Below are 21,738 nucleotides of genomic sequence, written 5' to 3'. Positions count from 1 at the left end.
TTAAAAGTTGCCAAATTGTTGATGAGGGGATTGTTGTTGTGGTCCACCGCTGAAAGAGGATGCACCAGTCATCATAGGGGATTGCATGGTGTTGTTGCCAGCTGTCAGCATGAGTGGGTTGCCAAGACCACCGCCCATTACTGGTGCTGGTGGTGCGTTCTCATTGTTTTCTTCTTGCTTTGCGAGTTTTTCCTTGAGCTCTGATACATCCTTATCAAGAACATCAATCTATATATACACATTTGTTATAAGTATACCCGAGTCATCAATATATAGATGCATCCTCCATTACCTTTGAGAATTGTTCCTTCATCATGTTGATCATGTATGGCATAGCAAAGTCGTTGAGACCATGTCGCCATGCAAGTTCCATGACAACGTCTGGTCGCATAAGATCATAGCAAGAGTAGAGCATGGCAGCAAAGCATTCACGCTTGCCGACCTCGATAAAGTATTGCAAGAGCTCTTCGGCAACTTCACGGTCCTTAGATTCGGCTGCTGTTTCCATGGCATCCTTGAACAAACGATCCTGCTTGGACAAGGCAATGGATTGGCGCCACCGGCGGTTCTTTTTGTACAAATGTGCTGCGATACGACGGAATTCGAGTAGCTCGTGCTTCTCAAGACGTTGTGCCAAATCAAGCGAATCAAAGTTGTCATGGTTATCAATAGAATCCCGCAATGATTCATAGTCCTCTTCTTCAATGTAAAGCTCGTTGAGTGCGCTGTTGACAGCCTTGTTGTTGGTTTCTTGGACAGATGTAAGGTAGGATCGGATCAGAGGGATGTTGTCGGATTTCTCAAAGAGTTGTACGACACGAGTGTGGTTGATACGAGGGACCATTGTTGCAAGCAAGTCGTTGAGGAGATTAGGTTGCTCGTTCAAATAGAATCGCAAAGCCTTGTAATACAGCTCCACATTGGACACCTTGACAATGATTTCCTTGAATGCAGAGTGCTCCCAGGCATCAGAGGCATGATCCATCATTGAAGTCACTGCGTTATCAAACTCGTCATAGTGCATGTAAAGGAACACAAGTTCACGCCACAAGTGGGCATCTGTGCATGCACGAATCACCTTGGGAATGTTGATACGTGATACAAACACCTTCAAATGTTCCATCATCTTCTCGGGCTGATACTTTGCATACAGGATAGCCACCTCGGTAAACATGCCCATGTGTGCTCGCTCCAAGTTAAGACCAGCTTCCAATAAACGAATCAACTCCTCAAAGTATCCATTCTTCTCGTACACTTGCACAAGCTCTTCCAATTCCTCAGCATGAACAATAATGTGCAAACCACAAATTTGAGCAAGGCGGAATTCTTGTTGGCGGATACATTCGGCATTGACTTCCTTCCACACCTTGGTGCTGTTGGCCTTGCGTGCACAATCGACGGCGCCTTGGTAATCCTTAAGGTAGATAAGGGTAGTGGCAAGGGCACCATGGTTGGAGATATTGGAATAGAGCACCTTGGCAGCATCATACAAGTGGTTCTGGAAGCATCGATCACCGACTTGTTGGATATTGGCAATGTTGGGTGCGGCAATAAAATCTTCCAAATCGCTGAGACGTTCAGTCTTGGCATAGGCAAACAACAACTCGGTCTCGATGTAAGGCTCACGGGATTGCTTGCGAGCCATTTGCAAATAGCGCACAAGATCCTCATACTTGCTATCCATCTCAGCGTGACGGGTCACCTCCATATAGTTGGACATGTCGTTGGCACGAATGTAAGAGTCGATAGCTTCCTTAACACGCATCTGGTCAAGTTGAGCCTTGGCAAGCTTACTCCACACTTCAGGTTGTTCACAACGCTCGGCAAATTCGTATGCACGATCCAAATCACCAATCTTATCAATCAACACATCCACAGCACTGGCGTTGACGTTGTACTTTTTGTAAATGGTGAATGCTTCCTCGTCCAAGTTGTCTTGCGAACATACAGATGCCACTTCCATTGCATCAAAGTTGTCAAGTCGGTTGATGTAATCCATGACACGGGTAGAATCAGCCTGTAGAAATTGGTTAGTGATCACGTGGCAAAGATGATCATTTTACTATAGCTCATACTTGCCTTGACAGCAGTGAAGATCAAGAGATTTTGCAAAGTCTTGTTATCGCTGAAAGCACCATTCTCAAGTACAATCTTTTCAAGCAACTCGATGAGCTCGTTGGGCAAGTTGGCAGCCATGAAAGCCTTGACAGTAGCCGAGACGTCCTCAGGATCAGTGCATTCAGGAAGAGCGGTGGCAACAATCTATTAAGCATATGATCAGGAAATGTGAATAAAAATAGCCAAACAATGACGACAATCACATACCTGATCGATGAGCTCACGACGATGTTCATTGTTCTCTTGAAGAACGTGGGTCCACAAGGTGTCCTCACGACGACGAATGAGGTAGCGAGCTTGATGCTTGAACATGCTGTTCTCATTGGTGATATGGATCAACTCATAGTCGCACTGGCCCTTCTCGTAACAAATGTAGGCAAGGTAAGGATCACGTTTCTCGCAGTATTTGCCAATGAGACGAGGGTTATAATACTAACAGAGAAGAAAATAAGTTATTTGCCCATGTGAATAGCATGATGGGACATACCTCGTTCTCCTTCAAGAATGGTTCAGGGTTATTGTTGGTGTCAATATAGATCTTGGCAAGAGCATTGTACACCTCGGGATCCGTTGAACCTTCGGTCACACGCATGTTCAACCAGGGCAATAACAACTTGAGACGATTACGCTGTTCAACTTCCTCACAAAGCTTGGCCACCGATAAATCACCCTTGATGGTAAGAAGCAGGTTCTTGATGACATCCTCATCACATCCAACATCCAACAAACCACCAATGACTTCGGGAGTGCGTGCAGGATTGACCTTTTGGACATAGGTCTCGATAAAGTTTTGAAGGTTGTTGTGGTAGAGGTAAAGCACCAAATCGTGAACAAAGTTGAAGCGGTCGCAAACAATGATGAGTGGCAATTGATCGCTGAGCTTGGCTTCCTATAAATGGTATAAGAATAAACACACACATCTCTTCTTTTTCCCATAATGAACCCTATAATACTTGCCTTCAAAAAGTTCTTGACCTTCTCAGCATCGTAATAGTTGCTTTCACGACAAATACGCTCAGCTTCACGAACATTGCCAGTACGGCATGCTGCCTGGATATACTTGTAATGGACAAGGGGGTCCTGGCTGACATTGACGATCGAGCCCAAATAGTAGTACAAACCTAATGCAACATTGTTAGCCATCCATTTTGATCATTGCTCATTCACACCTACCCTCATTGCTCTTGAAAGACTCGAATAAATCAATAAGGTTGTGGGGCTGAAGCTGCTCAGAGTATTTGATGGCGACTTGCACAACGACTTGGAGGTTTTGGCGCAAGTTGTTGGAAAGCATTTCCTTAAGGCACTCCAAGGTTTGATCCACAGATAAGGTGCCAAAGTAGTTGACGAGCCACTCAGCATTCATGGCATGGGTGTAGGGAATAACACGCTTAATGTCGTGGATGTCGGTAAAGTGTTCCAAAGCCTAAAGAATTGTTGATTGTGAATAAATGAGCTCATATCCCTTTTTCCTCCTGCTATTACTTACACGTTGGTACAATCCAGCCTTTTCGCACAAGTTACCAATGGTCATTCGATCGTAGTGAGTGATCATACCAGAGCCCATAATAGCTTCAGCGACTTGAGGAGCGTGCATCAAGTTCATTTCGAGAACACGGGTTTGGAGATTGGCATCTTCAGGGCGATTGGGCTTGAGATAATCCAAGCAGAACGAGGTACCCTCTTGAATCATGTTTTGTGACAAGAACACATCAAAGACCTAATATGAAAAAGGGTGTTAGTATCATTCAAACATACGCCATCTTCCTCCAAGTATACCTTTTCAGGTTCAATAAGAGGACCATTCTCATCATTGACAAGACCAGTGGCAAACTTGGTTGCTTGTTCAGGATCGACACGAGCAATGTTGTAAAGCAATGCATTGTAATCGGGAGTGTAGCCCACAGTTTTGGTGTACGCCAAGATCTTATCATATTGTCTGCTCTCAGCAAAGCACATGACAACCTAAGTAGTAACAATCCTCATCAATACAATGATCCATCCCAAACCATTTTCCCATCTTTGAATTACCTTGTTGGGGACGTTGGCACGCAAATAGACTGAAGTGGCCAAAGTAGCATCGTATTGCTTGACGAAATCACCCAATTCCTCGCTGCATTCAAGCTTATCTTCCTTGAGCCACTTTTCCAAAAGCTCTTTGCGGTTCTGGAGGAGAATAGGCTTGGAAAGCTCCAACGATTCGTACTTGTTCAAGCCGCCCTTTTCCAAAAGGATACCAAAGTACTGAAGAATAGGCGTCATTTGACCTTGACCAGCATTGGGGATTTGGCGGAAACGTTCAATGGTCTCTACAGTACGCAAGATACCCTAACATTGTATAATCCCAATATCAGCCATTTTGATCTTGATCCTGGTATTCATTCCCTATCATGCATACCCTTGGCGAGTTGGCAGCAATCTTTGCAGCTTCACCATATGCGCCTGATGAAAAGAGTTGGTTGAAACGTTGAATGTACATGTCATCAGCACCAGGGAGACCACCACGAGAAGCAAGCTTGAAAGCCAATTCAGAGTTGTTGAGGGTCTGAAGGATATAAGGAATAATGGTGTTCTCATCCAAGCTCACAGAAAGGACCTATGCAAAATTGCATATCATTAGTATCCGATATACCACCAACCACGCTTGTTCTATCATCTTCATACCTGGCCCTTTTTGTTGACACCCACGATACCAGATGATGCTTCATGTTCGGCGGTGACAAAGATGGTTTCATTGCTGATTCGATTCATGTAAATGGCGGTACCAGTCTCAAGGTCATAAAGGTGGATGTAGCCGCTCTTGGTGATCATATAAATGATGCCATATTTGTTACTGACTTGCATAGCGACTGGGAAATCATTCTGATGCTCTGGCGGGAAATAGACCTCAACGGACTTTTTCTGGAAGGGAGGATTGCCTTCTTGATGATCGACTTCAATGATTTGAAGCTATCGAAGGGGCTCATTGTTAGTATTAAAGTTCATTTTCCGCATCCATACACATGATGTTGTTATTACCTTTGCAGAGCCACTAGCAGAGCGTACGGCGAAACTGAAAAGCTTGGTGGGAGCAACAGCATCATCCAACTTGAGTTCAGCAAAAGCAGCAGCATGGCCTTCGATAGGTTGACTGACGCCACGTTCTTTGGAATAAAGCTGCATGGAGCCAACGACACGATTTTGCTGAGCCGAGATACCAATAAGGACGAGCCACTTTTGGTCCAATGAGGCGCGGTAGTTGATGATTTGGCACCCTTCAAGGTTTGAATGTCTATCAAAGACCTTGACAGGTGCAGTGTTGTTCTCAATCGACCAATGGAAAACCGAACGATCCGTAACAATGGCAATCGTCTTGACATCCAACCATCGCCAATATCGAACTTCATCAGGCATCATATACGAAGTCAACTTGCTCTTGGTCTCGAGATTGAATACTTGCAACTGGGTAGATGCTATATCAATCAACATACATGTTAGATGAGGTAATGGTGATGGACCACATCATGTCACACACACACACACTCACCCTTGAGTGCCATAATCTTGGCTGTAGGATGCATAATAACCGAGTCGGCTTGAGATGGGCGTCGCATGACCTCGTTTTGGTTGGCCATGTCGATGATGACTACTTGAGGTTGGTTGTTTTGTTGCTCGCGAACACAAATGAAGCGGTCTGACTCCATGGTCAAGGTCGTAAAGCCAATACTCGCCGCATTGACGCCAAGACTTTGGAGCTATTGTTGATAGAATGGTGGGTGGCAAGATTTGGGAGGACGATTGACCACATCATCTTGTTAGCACTCGGAATAAAAAGGAAGCGACGTAGATGCACGAATGGAAGCAAGGTTGGTTACCTGGGTGTGCTCTTGGAACTTTATAGGAAGTATTTCACTCATCTCTTGCTTTTCCTTCCAATGATAGTGGACGAGCTCGAGTGTGAAGGAAGCAGAAGACGGACTTTTTTTCAGTAGTAGCCTGGATAGAGCGCGTCATGACGTGAGTGGAGACTCTCGGTGTTACACACACACATCACACATCACCCGCCGCACATACATACACACATTACAATAGCTCCCTTATGTGAAATCAATGCATGAGTTATCTTGATACCATATAACAACAATACATACATGTTTGCAAACACACATACATATGACACCTTCACTTTTATAATATCAAAAATGCTCTTTTCCATTACTCTTGATCTTCTTGCTGCTGCGGGATAATGTTTTATCCTCCGCTACTCTTTGCATCATGTTGAAATATGGCTGCTGCATTGAATCACATGTTGCCAACCATTACACACACACACACACACACACACACACACACACACGCATACATATCATGCTAATTGGCAATTCAAGTTTAACTGACAAGTGGCAAACAATCCAAGGGCCACCGGGTTGCTTGGCAACCAACACAGCAACTGCGTGCCTACGATATCATCACCGCATTGGATGACTTTCAATAACAACATTGAAGTGGGGAAAAGAAGGAAATGTATATAAATGTCGTACATTGCAATATCCTTCACGCATGATCGTACCCAGCACTGTAGATTCTGCATCGTTGTTCAAGAATAAAGCCATACAGCCCGCTCAACTCCCGTTTATTATTACTTTCTTTCTCTTTCCCATATCTTCTCTTTTTCCTACTACTGCTTGACATGGATTCTAAATCAAAGCTGGCAGCGACTCCTCCTATGGGTTGGTATGTATGCCAAGAACAACAACACTATGCAATTGCACCCTTCTAATTCCTTCCCAGGAATACCTGGAACAAGTATGGCTGCAACATTAACGAGGATTTGATCAGAGAGACAGCTGATATCATGGTGGATCATGGTAGCCTTCTATTACCATTGTAGACGATCGTAATGACTTACACCCATACACAGGTTATCTTGCAGCCGGTTATGAATACCTCAACCTTGATGATTGTTGGCAATCCAATGAACGTGATGAAAACGGCACCATCATTGTCGACTCTGAAGCATTTCCTAGTGGTATCAAGCCTCTTGCAGATTACGTGCATTCACGAGGTATGAAGAATAAGTGATACATTGATTCGGTTCTCTAATAATATCATTTTCTCGTCCTTGCACTCCATCACCATTATCATCATCTTCCTCCGTGTGGCTCATCAGGTCTTAAATTCGGCATCTATAGCAGTGCAGGCCGAGAAACATGTGCAGGTGAATACACATCATCACGCATTCGAGTCTCAAGTATTTGCTAATAATGATGTTTATTACAACAATAGGAAGAATGGCATCATTAGGATACGAAACGCAAGATGCTGCTACATACGCTGAGTGGGGTGTCGACTATCTCAAGGTACAAAGAACTTTCAATGTTTCACCCGCCCTCTTTTTTTCACATCCGCATCGTTGCTACGCACCTTGGATGCAATGGGATTAACATGTATGATCTGCTGTAGTATGACAATTGCAATTGGGGTGAAAACGATGGCCCTGCCCATGTGCGTTTTCAAACGATGAAGGATGCCATTGACAAGACCGGCCGAGACATGTTTTATTCTATATGCTCATGGGGAGCTGGTAAGAAGCATCATCCAAATTTGTTGTTTGCTGCTATTCAAAGAGCAAACCTTGTTCTTGTTCTTTTGCCAAATCTAATTACCTATACGCCGTTTTAAGAAAACACCTGGGATTGGGCATCACAGATGGGACAAAGCTTTCGCACACATGATGATATCTACAATGACTGGAGCTCCATTGTGCAAATCATGGCCGTTCATTCCAAATTGATTGATTTCGGTGGTCCCGGTCATTGGGCTGATCCAGGTATGTTTTTTTATTATACATCCACATCTACATCCACATACCTCTTCTGGATCAAAAACTCCGTATCTCATGTTAACAAACCAACTTTATAGATATGTTGGAGGTACAACTGGGCTGAGCACCCACCACGTGCAACGTTGAGCCGTGTACATAATGGCAATAGATAATAATCATGAGAGTTTATGTAGATCGGAAATGGGCGTCTCAACTACTATGAATCAAAGGCACAAATGTCACTGTGGGCCGCTATTAAAGCACCTCTCATTCTTGGCAACACCTTGGCAGAGATGCCCAAGGAATTGTACGACATTGCCACCAACCCAGAGATCATTGCTGTCAATGTAAGACGCTGCTGCCTTGTGTCACCTATCATGCTTTCTAAACCCCTTCTTTTTTATTACCATTGATACTACTAGCAAGATCCACTAGGCATTCCTGCACGTCGCATTCATGGCTCGGGTGCCTACACTGATATTTGGGCTGGCCCATTAGCGAATGATAGTCTCGTGGTCGTCATGGTGAATTGGGACGACGTACCTGGTGGCATGGCAACCGATGTATCGAAGCCTTGGTCTATTGGATATCAAGGACCCAACGTAACTGCAACTGAACTTTGGAGCGGCCAAGTGACCAATGGGTAAAAAGTTGCAGGCCATGCTTCAAAAATGGATCATTCTTCTAATATGATATGAATGTTTATTTTTAGCACCTCGATTGATGTTTTCCTTGCTGCACATGAAGCAAAAGTATTCAAATTCACTGGTGGGACCTTTAATCATAGCAAGCTGCCAATGGAACAATGGTCTATTATTGCCAATACCGACGAAGAAGTATACCCAGCAGCATCATTAAGCAACAACGTTCATGGTTTGGCACGTCGACGTGGGCTAAAAAAAGCGATTGGTGATGCCTATGTTATTGCTCTTGGCAATGTAAATCCACCTGAAACGGGTGCTCTCACTTTCCATCAAGTTAAAGGTCGCGGTGTTTATGCCATGGGAATCACTTATCGAGATTGCTTTAGCTGGGATCCTTGCGGGAACAAGTTTACGCGTCGATGGAAGCTACGAGTCACTGTGAACGACGGCGAACCAACCTGGATTTCGCTTAGGTCATCACATCACTGGTTAGGTCAACAACGCAACCGTTACACCATGGGTATCGTGCTGACAGAAGGTGAAAACAATGATATCCATTTCGATAACCCCGATGGTTTAGGTAAGTATCATTTTTTCATATGCTCGCAAATGTCATTGACCATTTTTATTCTTTAGCACCAAGCATTGAAGGTATCACTCTCCGACGATTAAGAGATCTTCCTGAAGTTGTCGTTGCTGGAAATGGTGATGACCATCCTACTGCTTTTATTCTTCCACCCATGGAATCGGGTGATCCTCTCGCCTCTCAAGGTGCCTTGCCTGAGCTCGGTCGTGTTATTGTTGATTACACATGGGAATGGGTCATCTTTGCATTAATCATCATCTTTGGTGTTTGGCTTTTCAGGATCATCCGTGATCGACGAAGAAAACAACGAAAAGAGCTAGAATACATATTGCTTGCAACATCATAGAAGATATTAAAGGACCACCAATATACCGCTTTAGATAACTCAATCATGCAAAAGACACTTTCACGTTGATCCTCCATATTTACCCCGCAAAATAGACCATGTCGCTTTAAATGTTTACCTATCAAGAAGCGGAGGATGATGAAGGAAGAAGTACAATGGCTAGTTTTTAAACGGAGACTCATGTTTATAGGTTTTGTCATGGAAATGGTGGAGATATGACCTGAGTTATCGGATTCATGTGAAAAGGGCTCAATTCTCTTTAAACTCGAGTATACGACACTCTTCCTCTTTTTTGTCACGTTTCTTCCCCGCAATGTTGAGAACTGCTGCTCGCTCCTTTGGCCTCGCTACTCGTGCTCTTCCCAAGAGGTATCTCATTGCTGCTATTACCGCCATGCATACCACGCGTACCTAATACATGTAACTCCTTGCAGAACTTTCACCCATTCCGCCATTGCTCGCAATGCTATGCCTGCATCGCTCCAAACCTTTACCGAGGAAGAGTTAATGCTCAAGGATTCAGGTACATTGACAAGGCCCCATGTCAAACGCTCTCTTCTTTGGCTGACTCTTGTTCTTGTTAGTTGCTCGCTTTGCTCAGGATGTTATCAAGCCAAAGGTCAATGAAATGGATGAAACCGAACATATGGATGCATCGATCATCAAGGGCTTGTTCGACCAAGGTGTAAGTTTTATGCAATGCAACATGATCGAAAACAGCATCTAAACGTGAGCTACTCCTCTAGTTGATGGGTATCGAGACCGAAGCCGAGTATGATGGTTCCAACTGCTCTTTTACCTCGGCCATCATTGTCATTGAAGGTATCTATTGGGACAGCTGTCAAGTGTTGAAATCAAGTTGTAAATGACTTACATGGATGATGATGATGATGAACCTTTATAGAACTTGCCAAGGTGGATCCCTCTGTCAGTGTTCTTTGTGATGTCCAAAATACGCTTGTTGGTACTGTTGTTCGCAAGTATGGTAGTGAAGCCCTCAAGAGTCGCTACTTGCCCAAGTTGGCCACCGAGAGCGTGGGAAGCTTTTGCTTGTCGGAATCAGGATCGGGTTCCGATGCCTTTGCTTTGCAAACACGTGCTGTGGAGAAGGATGATCATTACGTTTTGAACGGCTCCAAGATGTGGATCACCAACTCAGGAGAAGCTGATGTCTTTTTGGTCTTTGCCAACGTGTAAGTAACGAATTGGAGGAGGTTTAAAAGAAAGGAAACATGCCTAACAATGAGAGAATACAGTGATCCTTCCAAGGGCTACAAGGGTATCACCTGCTTTGTTGTCGACAAGTCGATGGGTGTTCAAATCGCCAAGAAGGAGAGCAAGGTATGATAATGCAACCTATATTTATGCAACATGGTGCTCATTGTATACATCCAGCTCGGTATCCGTGCTTCATCCACCTGCGTCCTCAACTTTGACGATATCAAGGTTCCCAAGGAGAATGTTCTCGGTGAAGTTGGCAAGGGCTACAAGTATGCTATTGAAATCTTGAACGAAGGCCGTATCGGTATTGCCGCCCAAATGATTGGTCTCGCTCAAGGTGCCTATGATATTGCCTTGCCTTATCTCTTCCAACGTAAGCAATTCAACACCAACATTGGCGATTTCCAAGGCATGCAACATCAATATGCTCAGAGTAAGTTGTTGACAAAGGATAAAAGTGGAATCATGATGGCGTGTACTGATGTTTGTTGGGGTACATAGTTGCCGTTGAGATTGAAGCTGCTCGCTTGTTGACCTACAACGCTGCCCGTCTCAAGGAAGAAGGTCGCAGCTTTATCAAGGAGGCTGCTATGGCCAAGCTTTACGCTTCCCAAATTGCTGAAAAGGCCGCTAGCAAGGCTATCGAATGGTGTGGTGGTGTTGGCTTCACTCGTGAGTTGGGTGTTGAAAAGTTCTACCGTGATGCAAAGATTGGTGCTATTTATGAAGGTACTAGCAACATCCAATTGCAGACCATTGCCAAGCTCGTTGCTGCTCAATACAAGTAAAAAATTCCTTAATACCATGTGTAAATTATGTCCAAATACATCTGTATTCTATGCTTTATTCAAATGAGGATGGCTGTATACTTTGAAAAGCGATGATGATAATTGGAGGACAATGAAAACCTTAATGAATGACTACAAGGATACACGGCTGCAATTAAAACCATCCACAGTAATACGCACATAAAAAAGTAGCTTTAGACTTGTATGCAATTCAAGGTGTATACTATAATAAAGGAAAGAGATGCGAATCATGATACACGACAACGTACTTTCTGATGTGGATGGGAGTTTACAGCATTTATTGCAGTGATGAAACAAGATCAGTGGTGTTTTGTCCAAGTATAAGATAGCAGACTAAGGACAAAGACGTATTCGGTATAAAAATTTGGCAATCCACCGTCCAATTTGATAAACTGGGAACAGGCCATCTTCATCACCAGCCTTCGCGAAATTCTTGTGGAGCTGGTTTTTTGTATGCTTTCTTCCAACAGGCCTCCATACATGTGGTTTTGTCCGCACCCAACTTTCCTTCGCACTTCTCTTGGCAATGACTTTCTATTAGAATGTGTCCACGAGCATCTGCCGCTGCGTCTGTCCCGTGGGATCCATCTTGAGATAACACTGTAACCGCACACAGGGCAAGGGTAATAAGAATAGAGAGCTTGAAGTACATCAAGATTGATTGATGATACGAGCAAAATCTGCTGCCCAGCTCTACGTTTATATAATAATGGAATTAAGGGGGTTGTGGCAGCCACTGGATTCAACGGGTGATGTTGTATAGCAAGCTTAACAAGTCAATGCATACAGTATAGGACGCTCTCGTTAGTTCATGGCGCAACTCCTTAAATTTAAAACCATGATTTATTGTCCTCTTGCCGCTCTGGATGGATCAGCGGAATCTTTGAAATGGAAACTAAAAGAGCAATCTCTCGGCATGGTGATGCCCTTTTGTTATAGAATGGACCACTTCCACTCACTTCCTCTTTATTGAAAGCAGAGAAACTAAAATGACGAGACGGTAGCTTTAGCGAGGGTATACACTAGGTGTCATCCATATAGCTATGTTGTGTACGTGCGTAAAAAGCAGTGGCTAATCCCACATCATGGGCTCATCTGACGCAAGTCGAACTCCTAGATATGCAGGAGTGTATTCAACTCCTTTCTAAACCTTTCGAAAACAACGCCATATGCGTACGTTATAGCTTCACGAAAAGGTATTTGCTGAGTGATCAGGAGACCGCTACTGTACTCAAGTCATGCCATATACCCAATCGATGGGATTGTGATGTGTAAAGTAGGTGCTTCACCATCGCTGATAATTCTAAAGATCGTGTTACTATACCATTATTTTGATGTTTGACAAGCCATACATATGCGAACAGGATACCCTAGATACATCGGTCGCTATATGTTTACTTGCATGTGCATGTCTGTTGTCATAGGTATAAGCGTGGGAGTAGTACGTAGGCACTAAAATGTTGCATAATGTTGATAATGATGATTCGAGAGATTCTGTATTATGCATGTGCGTCAAAGGAGTGGATCGGGCAACTCTGAGTACAGCGTTTTTTGATGATAGCGTTTATGTAAATCCGATAAATCGATAATAGCACCCTGAGAGATACAACAGCCATGAAGCTTATGGAGGAGATGATTTATTAAGTGATGTTGTAAAAAAGGTACTAGTCAATCTTGAACGTCTTTTTGAAAAAGCGTTTACCAAACAGCACAGCTGTTACGCTTGCAATGGTGCATAAGATCCCAACCACAAGCTCTACAATTTGATGCTTCCGAGATGTCACCAAGAATACCCGTAGTATGGGTGCATTCCATCTACATAGATATCCAATGAGTGTGCTGTAGAGAAAAAGCAACATCTTTTTTACTCACGTGCTTTCTGTCCATGTCCCTTTTGTTGGATCCACCACTTTGATCTCGCCTGTACCCTCATCATACTGAAGACCGGTGCCATAGGCGTCATGGTATGCCGTAAATGTTTTGATACAGCGCTGCTTGACACAATACTCATCAGAGCCGCAGTCTTGGATGGTTTGACACGATCGCTGTTGATCCACCCCAGTGACATCCGCCAAGAAAGTAAAAGCAAAACGAGGAATAAGCTGTGGTTGTGGGTTCCGAACATTGAATACGGATGTATAATGGCTGACGCGTGAGATCCCCGACACTACAATGTCCAATGTTAGTAAACTTTGACGAGGGATCCAATCAGTTGACGTACCGTTAAAGTAATTTTGCATAAAGGGGCAAGAAAAGTTCGATACGAGGCAATCCATTAAGGACGCGACTAATGTGCAATTGGCAGTGACAGCATCGGTGTTGTTCCCTTGGGCATCTGCATAGATGGTTTTGGCTGTAGCGGTTGCGAGTTGGCATATGGATTGTATGGTCGTATTAGAAGCTGCTGCATCATCCACATCGCTATTGTAAAGGCTAGACATATTGTGTGAGTAGATGAATAAAGGCACACACACACATACATTTGATCTTTACCTTCCCAATTGTTTCTGATAATCGGTAACAACGACAGCACGTGTATCACGTTTCTTTGCGAGGAAGCTCATAGTACTGCTAGGTGGAAGCTTTCGTTGCGTGCCATCCTGATAGGCTGGTTGGATAGATGCATTTCCCGATTGGACCAAGCTGTCAACCAAAGGACCACTCACTGAGGTATCATCGACATGTCCCCAATACCCTGAGCTATTGGCGTTGGCAACCGAATTGAACTCGATAATGGTATCGATATTATCCATGTTGATCTTTGTAAATTCCAGAGAGCGTACACAAGGATTGGTGCATGGAGCGTTTGAAAAGGGACATTTGATAGCACGAGATGCATTGGTGCATGAAAATGGATGGCTGATGTCTTGTACAAATCGCTGGGAGCCTGCAAATCCCCAAGGTTCAGCTGCAAAAAGCGTGTAGAGGATGTGTTTTGAAAGATCGGCTGTTGGTACCTATAACAAAAGATTGTCTCAGTACTTTGAATCGGTAGAACCAAAACATTACTTACTCGGCTCAAGGCTTCTGCTACTGCCAATAATGCAACCACCCCTGACACATCCGTGTTCGTACCAATTGTCAAGTCATGGAACATAGATCGACTATCCATCGCGGCTGCCAATACCACCACAGGCTTTCCATCATCCGCTTGTATGTTCAACGAGGGTGAAGCAAATACTGATAACCCGCCAACTGGTTCACACCATCCTATATCAAGCTTTATCAGCAACGCCATTGATATCCCTATACAATTTACTTTATGGCCTACCTCGACGCAAGCATGTTTCTGAATTGGCAGCAGCCCACATAAAGATATTGAAATCCATGGCCTGTAGCGGATAATGGGAGTAGTTGCGTTCTTCATTGTATCGCACCATCTAATACCCCAATATAAGAAATCCAATAATGCAAATAATCCTTGATGTATACTTACATCCATGACATAGCTGTAAATCTGCTTGGATGATTGTGATGTGGGATTCAATCCAAAGATCGGTATACTAAAGCTCTCTCCAATCAAATCTTGTCCCTGAAGATGTATATCCATTGTCAATATGGAGCCATCTATCTCCTTTAGTACTTGGTTACTTACATCCACATTCCATACATAGGCATCCTCATCTTGTGCATAAAGGCCAAATTGGCAGTTTGGGCAAGGGCTGTCCGGGGATTTGACATTGGCAAGCTGGTCTTGGTCCATTGCTCCTCGCAATAACGCGACTAGTCCTACGACACGGCCAGTGGAATCCAATGCATGTATATTTTGACTACAGGATGGTGTAAGTCTTGTGATGGTTGACATTCCCTATGCTTCCTCCTTACCGTGTGAAAAGATCATAGCCAAGTACGATACTGTAGGCGTCGCTGGTGCCGATATCACCATTCACAAAGCTGTCCAAATCGTCCTGCGACTTGATATGGTATACAACACCACTTCCAGTGGATGGTACTTGGAGAAGAGTTTCAGCAAGAGCGGTAACGAAGCATCAAGGACGACTTACCATGACAACCAATGGTGCTTGTTGCGTTGAGTAGCCGTACACATGGCCAGTTGTTGAGATTGGTGTAAATGTAAGGGTATAACTTTGTGGCAATGTCCTCGGCTGTGGTTGCAGTTGTTAATAGAGGTTCATTGAAGAGTACATTCGATAGATGGCTAACCCAATGTGAACGTTGCAGTCCAAAGGGCAACGATGACGATCACCAACAAGTGGAAGCGCATGAGTTCCAAGCGGCTGGTTACACGGCTTTGCTGTTTTTGATCACCCCATTACGGCGTTTGGCTACCGTTGACTTGCATCTCATTGATATTGCATTGACTCACTGCCTCAAAACGTGTGCTGCGTTGCCAGGTCTACCATGGATAGGTTATTGTCATCCCATATTTCCTTACACCCTGATCCCATGCACTTGATCTTTTGTACGAGCTTGTTTTCATCCTGTTTCTTTTATTAAAACCACCCACTGATCCATCACTAAGACTTGCATAACTTTGTGTGACATCCCTGTCATATTCATTTGACGTTGTTCATTGATGTTTTACGCTTCTTGTGTGGATTCCAGAATGGTGCATATATGAGGAATGCTGTAAGTCGATGATTGCTGTGGAACGGCAAAATGATGGTACTTTGCACGATCATCATGTCATGTAACCATGAATTAATGATCAACAAGATAAACAACTTGCATATGGATGCATTACGCTGATGATAGGAAATGGGTGATCTCTGCTATTACGAGCATACTAATAATGAGACAATGGAGGCCGTGTGCAATAACGAATAAATTTATGTATAAGTATGATGGATTAAACTAGCAGCAAAACACGATTATCGGCCACAGGTCTTGGGTGTTTTAAAAGGATGAAGCATGGATTGGGATAGAACAACCTGTATCACGTGCAAGTAGTGTGGCTCATTGGGGCCTGACTGCTTTTCGTTTTGATTGGTGTGGGGAATGGGAGCGGGAAAAGGGGTTGATTTGAGTTGACAGGGTACAATCCAACCATCCTCTTGTAAATACGACCAACACCCTATACGCCGCCATTACGATGCATCGGTTTGTTCAACGTCGATTCGCCTCCAACTTTGCTGCTGGTTTCGCTCCACCTAAGGGCAGTCGTGAAACACCCAAGATCGTCACCAAGCGTCGCAATCCCAGCACCTCGCTTCCTTCGCACTTGGGCAATCCCGATAAATCAGTACCTAATGCACAGTCCTTAAGCCCCAAGCAACAATACCGTGAACAGCTTCGTCAGACGCGTCATCGCTATGCACAAGAGTTGCTCGGCAAGCATGGTCAACGTGAAGCAGCAGCAGCTACCAAGCGTGCCGAAAACGAAGCTCACATGCAACAAGAAAAGCAAGCCTTGGCCCTTGAACGTCAACAAGCCCAACAACACGAAGCCGAGATCACCAAACTCTTAGATTTGCAGACTGGCAATGTCCATTCCAAGGAAGCGGTTGCTGCTCGTAAGGAGGAACGTCAAATGCTTCGACAACAAAACCGTCAAACGCATGATGCTCATCTTGCTGCTATGCGTCGCAAACATTTATTGAAGTTGTATCGTTCATCCGAATCCTTTGTCACCTTGGAGAACTTGGATGCCAAGATTGATGAGCTTTTGGCTATGCCACCCTTCCGTTACAATTACATCAGCAACATCGACGAGTTTATGCAAACCAGATCCTCCAGCGCAACCGAGATCGAAAGGAGAAAGGAGGTCCTCAAGGAAGCCATGGGATTGTAATTAGAGTATATCTAGAGAGAGACAAAAAAGACATCACAACAACGTCCTGTATTCAACGCCTACACACACCACATCATCATCATCACACATTCAAAATACATGTTATATATCTTCTTTCACGAACAATCTTTGTTTCTATGATGTGAACAGCTGGATACATGCACTTTTGCTACCATTGGTATGCCAATAGGTCATGGCCTGCATGACGCCAAGGTAATGAGAAATCACGGCAACAAGAACGAGCATATGGAAGATTTGATGGGATGCAAACTGGTTGAGGATGGATTATGAGTACATGTTGTGAGGAGGTGTGTGTGCTACTTACCCAGATATCAAATTTGCCAGGAAACCATCGTTCTGGAATTCTTTTAGGAGTGTAAGATACATGTTTGTGTGGATCATTCATTGTTACAACTTTACCTGCATGCATAAATCAATGCTCCACTCACGTATGACACTGCCATGACAACAAGGTATCCCAGAGAGATGGTATCCAAGGAAGTCCCAATCTTTTAAAAGGAATGAGTATTCTCTTTTTCCTTCTGGATGAGAGATGGGTGCTACTTACGCCATACAAACAAATGCCATGCAATGTAGGAACAATACCAAAAAGACCAAGAGCAAGAAAGAGCCCTGTACGCATCCATCGATATGCCGGTGTCCTGAAATGCCTGAGCAACACGACAGCCGCCGTGAGAACACCCAATGCAGTGATCACAGCTAGATAGACCACTAAAAGAAGAAGCAACAGTGTCAATAAAGGCTATACTTATGCCAATTGAAAGATGGAATTTTACCTTGTGGAGTGGGATGGCAATGGAATCCATAGTAGAGGACTGGATAAAAGGAACCCCTGACGGATGATGATGATGTGAGCTATATTTGGTCATACGGCTAATACCATCATTTACTTACACAATCAGGGTCACGATGCCTGTGTAATCGCACCTGTTCCATTGTGCTGCAACGAGCTCCGAATGGCTACAAAAGCAATGGTATCCACTGCTGAATCCAAGACACAGCATGGCACCTGCCATAAAGCTGCAAAAATAGACATAATCAAAGGTGGTCAAGGAGTCTGCAAATGAATGTGGATACAAGAAAAAGTGGAGAGAAAGAACAATGAAAAGCACCAGACCAAGGAGGTGACTCCAAATATTGACTATAATGCAACACCACACAATTTAGCACGTGGTAATCATCATCATCATCATCAAGCCCAAGCAAGGGTTGAGTTTTGCAAAAAGAAAGTGAGAGCACAGACCACTTTCGTTATGAAGATAAAACAGGCTTTGAAAACAACGACGATAGCTATTATTCGGTGATCGATAACCTGATGTAATGAAGATATTATCTTGCATCCATTTTGGCAATTCGGACCACGTCAATGTGGTGTTGTAGTGGCTGAAATTATGCTGCTGTTCAAGCAGAGCTGTTCTTTCATCGATCTCGTTGTTCGATTGGGTCATGTTGTTGGTTTGGGTATATAGTCGGAGGTCCGTTTTTAAAATGAATGCAGATGATGATGCGTGTATAAATAAAGGGGGGATGTATGTGTGTGGAAGGAAGAAGGAAAGGGTTTATAGGAGAAGGAGAGGCATTATTATGTATCCCCAACATTTGCGGCTCAATGTGAAAGATATGGTGTGTGTGCGTGTGCAGGCAGGGCGTAGTTGTGACTAGATTGGCGACTGACACATGTCTTTGACGTAGCCATGTGATCCCAAAAAAAAAGAGCAGCGGCGACGATTGGACAAAGATACGCTATACCTTGTATAGGATGATATGGCTTATGGTAAAGTGTATATATATATAAAGGCAACCAGGCAGACTACTACGCCCAAAATTCATAATTCTATCGGGGCTTCTTCTTGTGCATATATGATGCGTGGTGTTTGTGTATGTGTGTGAGAGAGAGGTAAGGAGAAAGGGTAGCGGGGGATGAGTTTGACAGCTTGTTGTGTGCAACAAGGAGCGACATTACATATATCGGACCCATCTCCTTGGGAATTTTCCTTTTTGTGCTGGAATGGATGACAGCATCAAGATTTTTCATTTGTGTCACAATGACCATTCAAGCAAAGCTGCGATTGGTTTGATTGCCAATCTATGGTGTGATACTCACTCTAATCAGCATTGAAGATTTTGACAGCAGCGCAAGAAGCAAGGAGGAAAAAGGAGAAGGGGTCTTTAGACAAGAGAGACCCCCTTTGTGTGGATAGTGTTTCGAGACCAAATAGATCAATGCATGATGTTGGCAACAGCAGCAGTAGTAATAGTAATGTTACGAAACCGACGTAGGGGAAGAAGGATGATGATTGTGTTTCATAGATTGTGGATGATGAATGAATGATGTTGTGACAAAGGTAGTTTAGCAACAAAGAGCACACACGTCAAGAATAATGATGAGAATCTCAAGGATGGTTTTTTTTTATCTCCTATACGGATGATATTTTTTGATTCACGCAACACACTGTTGGGAATGATGGTTCGTGTAACATGTCGCTTATAAACAAGCTGTCAAGCAAGCAGTTGTCGTTGTCGACACCCTGCGTTAAAGCGTAACGATGGTATAAATGCAAGATAAAAGAGAGAGAGAGTGATGATAATCGAAAGATTTAGTTCAAATGATCGGAAGCGACCAAGAAGAAGAAGACCACATGGCCACACAAACCACATGTGGCAGATGATGATACTGATGATGGTTTTGGGATGGATAGTGCGCGCAGTAAATATTGGCACCGCAAACGTTATGGACGCCTGTTGCACAAGCGTGGCTGGCCTACTTTGTTACCCCGCTTCCCATGTCGTCGTTTTTGATTCACTCACATCTTTCCCTCTTGTCCTATTTTCTCACAGCCGAATCCCACATTTCTCTTTGACGTCAAGCCTACGTTCCTCTTTTTATTATAAACACTCTTGTTCACTCGTATACCACTATCACCCCTCTCTTTCTATTTACACGCTTTCTCTCGGCACTCTTCTTGTAATGTCAAACTGCATTGTGCCATCGCCAGATAACAAGGTAAGCAAATGGGAAACAGAATGGGCTGTTGGGGGAGAGGGAGAAAAGGGAACTTTTGGACTTTGGGTATATTACACTATGTGGGTGTGTGGGTGTTTTCGTGGGTGTTGGTTGACTCAGCCATGATGAATTATGCCACATGTCAAATAACTCATATTTGACGTTTCTTTTTCTTTTATATCGATATAGCACTGTCGTCGATTCAGCCCTGTGATTCTTTTCCATGATCATCGTTTCATCAGGGACAGTGGAGATTTGGAGCACATTCACATACCCTATCGTGACCCACATTACGTGACACTGATTGAATCACACAAGAAACGTATCAACCAAATGTTACAAGACAATGGCCGCTTCTGGGCTGACGTGATGATGTCTTCGTCAAAAGGTAAGTAATGCAAAGGCGTCTGTGCACCACAACCACCACCACACCTTCATTAACACTCCCCCAACCTTGCTTTTTTATCTTAGCTACCATCAACTCATACGATAAACCTTTATCACCTGTCCCATCACTTGTTTCATCGCCACCACAACATCCACCTTCGCCTCCGCTTTGGAATACATCATCGTCTTCGTCATCACCACCACCTCCACCGCTACAACAACAACAACAACCACTACATCCATCATCAGCAATCCCGACATCTTCTTCTCCTCCGTCATCATCATCACCATCATCGGCTACCTTTTCGTTTTCTTCTTCTTCAACAACACGTTATCCGCATCGTCCACGTCGTAGCAGTATGAATGGTATGGATGCTCCTCCTCCTCCTCCTGCTATTCATAGCCACCACCACCACCATCATCATCATAGACGAATAACCAAGGCAACATCATCATCATCATCTACGAATGGTGGTGGAACGGGAGGCAACATTAAGAAACGACAACGTAGCAACCTTCCAAAACCTGTCACTGCCATCCTCAAAAACTGGTTAGCCGAGCACAAGAAACATCCTTATCCCAACGAGGACGAAAAATGTCAACTGGTGCGACAAACAGGACTGGCTCGTAACCAGATTAGCAATTGGTTTATCAATGCGAGGCGGCGTATTCTTCGTCCCATGCTTGAAGAAGGTGAAGAAGATGAGGATGAGGATGACCATTTATCGTATGATGACAAGTGGCGATCATCACGCCGTGGTGTCAATTTGACATGAATGTGTATTAACACGTCGTACCTTATCTTTTTCTTTTCTCGTACATAGTATCATTTCTCTCTTTTTATCTTTTTCTTATCCGTATCATCTTCCCCCCTCCCCCAATCTATATTTTGTATATCACACTTTCTTCGCTCACACATCACACATTTGTCTGTAATATGTCTTATCCACCATACCTCTAGATTGAGTATAGCAAAGCAATCCCAGGAAAATAAACGATAACTTGGGGTATCGCGATTCCCTCTCACACACATAAACAAGTCCAGAC

The 21,738-nt window shown here is 43.8% G+C and overlaps 7 protein-coding genes across 7 annotated transcripts; 4 read left to right on the top strand and 3 right to left on the bottom strand.

Annotated features, from left to right (window-relative positions):
- On the bottom strand, positions 1-6,014 carry O0I10_011318 (uncharacterized protein; the record flags this gene model as incomplete). The annotated part of the gene is made up of 15 exons (XM_058491287.1): positions 1-228; positions 293-2,017; positions 2,080-2,262; positions 2,326-2,550; positions 2,606-3,007; positions 3,076-3,239; positions 3,292-3,544; positions 3,608-3,838; positions 3,898-4,083; positions 4,150-4,446; positions 4,517-4,714; positions 4,783-5,067; positions 5,137-5,570; positions 5,645-5,852; positions 5,973-6,014. 15 exons carry the CDS (start codon positions 6,012-6,014, stop codon positions 1-3), a joined length of 5,061 nt encoding a protein of 1,686 aa, XP_058337932.1.
- A 773-nt stretch (positions 6,015-6,787) lies between these two features.
- O0I10_011317 (uncharacterized protein) lies at positions 6,788-9,497 on the top strand (the record flags this gene model as incomplete). Its single annotated transcript, XM_058491286.1, has 12 exons — positions 6,788-6,831; positions 6,889-6,965; positions 7,019-7,162; positions 7,268-7,315; positions 7,384-7,457; positions 7,561-7,681; positions 7,781-7,927; positions 8,020-8,030; positions 8,116-8,268; positions 8,344-8,564; positions 8,634-9,145; positions 9,202-9,497. 12 exons carry the CDS (start codon positions 6,788-6,790, stop codon positions 9,495-9,497), a joined length of 1,848 nt encoding a protein of 615 aa, XP_058337931.1.
- Positions 9,498-9,810: 313 nt separating this feature from the next.
- On the top strand, positions 9,811-11,506 carry O0I10_011316 (uncharacterized protein; the record flags this gene model as incomplete). Its single annotated transcript, XM_058491285.1, has 8 exons — positions 9,811-9,866; positions 9,932-10,020; positions 10,082-10,182; positions 10,244-10,319; positions 10,402-10,690; positions 10,754-10,838; positions 10,893-11,151; positions 11,220-11,506. 8 exons carry the CDS (start codon positions 9,811-9,813, stop codon positions 11,504-11,506), a joined length of 1,242 nt encoding a protein of 413 aa, XP_058337930.1.
- Positions 11,507-13,191: 1,685 nt separating this feature from the next.
- On the bottom strand, positions 13,192-15,752 carry O0I10_011315 (uncharacterized protein; the record flags this gene model as incomplete). The annotated part of the gene is made up of 11 exons (XM_058491284.1): positions 13,192-13,342; positions 13,400-13,694; positions 13,749-13,960; positions 14,021-14,484; positions 14,541-14,737; positions 14,799-14,907; positions 14,964-15,059; positions 15,123-15,297; positions 15,353-15,479; positions 15,532-15,633; positions 15,692-15,752. 11 exons carry the CDS (start codon positions 15,750-15,752, stop codon positions 13,192-13,194), a joined length of 1,989 nt encoding a protein of 662 aa, XP_058337929.1.
- An 828-nt stretch (positions 15,753-16,580) lies between these two features.
- On the top strand, positions 16,581-17,279 carry O0I10_011314 (uncharacterized protein; the record flags this gene model as incomplete). Its single annotated transcript, XM_058491283.1, has 1 exon — positions 16,581-17,279. One exon carries the CDS (start codon positions 16,581-16,583, stop codon positions 17,277-17,279), a length of 699 nt encoding a protein of 232 aa, XP_058337928.1.
- A 135-nt stretch (positions 17,280-17,414) lies between these two features.
- Positions 17,415-18,748, bottom strand: O0I10_011313 (uncharacterized protein; the record flags this gene model as incomplete). The annotated part of the gene is made up of 7 exons (XM_058491282.1): positions 17,415-17,549; positions 17,605-17,644; positions 17,700-17,788; positions 17,848-18,011; positions 18,077-18,132; positions 18,195-18,441; positions 18,544-18,748. 7 exons carry the CDS (start codon positions 18,746-18,748, stop codon positions 17,415-17,417), a joined length of 936 nt encoding a protein of 311 aa, XP_058337927.1.
- Positions 18,749-20,268: 1,520 nt separating this feature from the next.
- O0I10_011312 (uncharacterized protein) lies at positions 20,269-21,467 on the top strand (the record flags this gene model as incomplete). Its single annotated transcript, XM_058491281.1, has 3 exons — positions 20,269-20,304; positions 20,494-20,692; positions 20,776-21,467. 3 exons carry the CDS (start codon positions 20,269-20,271, stop codon positions 21,465-21,467), a joined length of 927 nt encoding a protein of 308 aa, XP_058337926.1.
- Between the last annotated feature and the right edge of the window lie 271 nt (positions 21,468-21,738).

The sequence above is a fragment of the Lichtheimia ornata genome (genome assembly GCF_029851405.1).
Source record: "Lichtheimia ornata isolate CBS 291.66 chromosome Unknown scaffold00087, whole genome shotgun sequence".
Taxonomy (NCBI): domain Eukaryota; kingdom Fungi; phylum Mucoromycota; class Mucoromycetes; order Mucorales; family Lichtheimiaceae; genus Lichtheimia; species Lichtheimia ornata.
The sequence above is the reverse complement of the archived record's forward strand: the minus strand, read 5'-3'. Positions and strand labels throughout refer to the sequence as shown.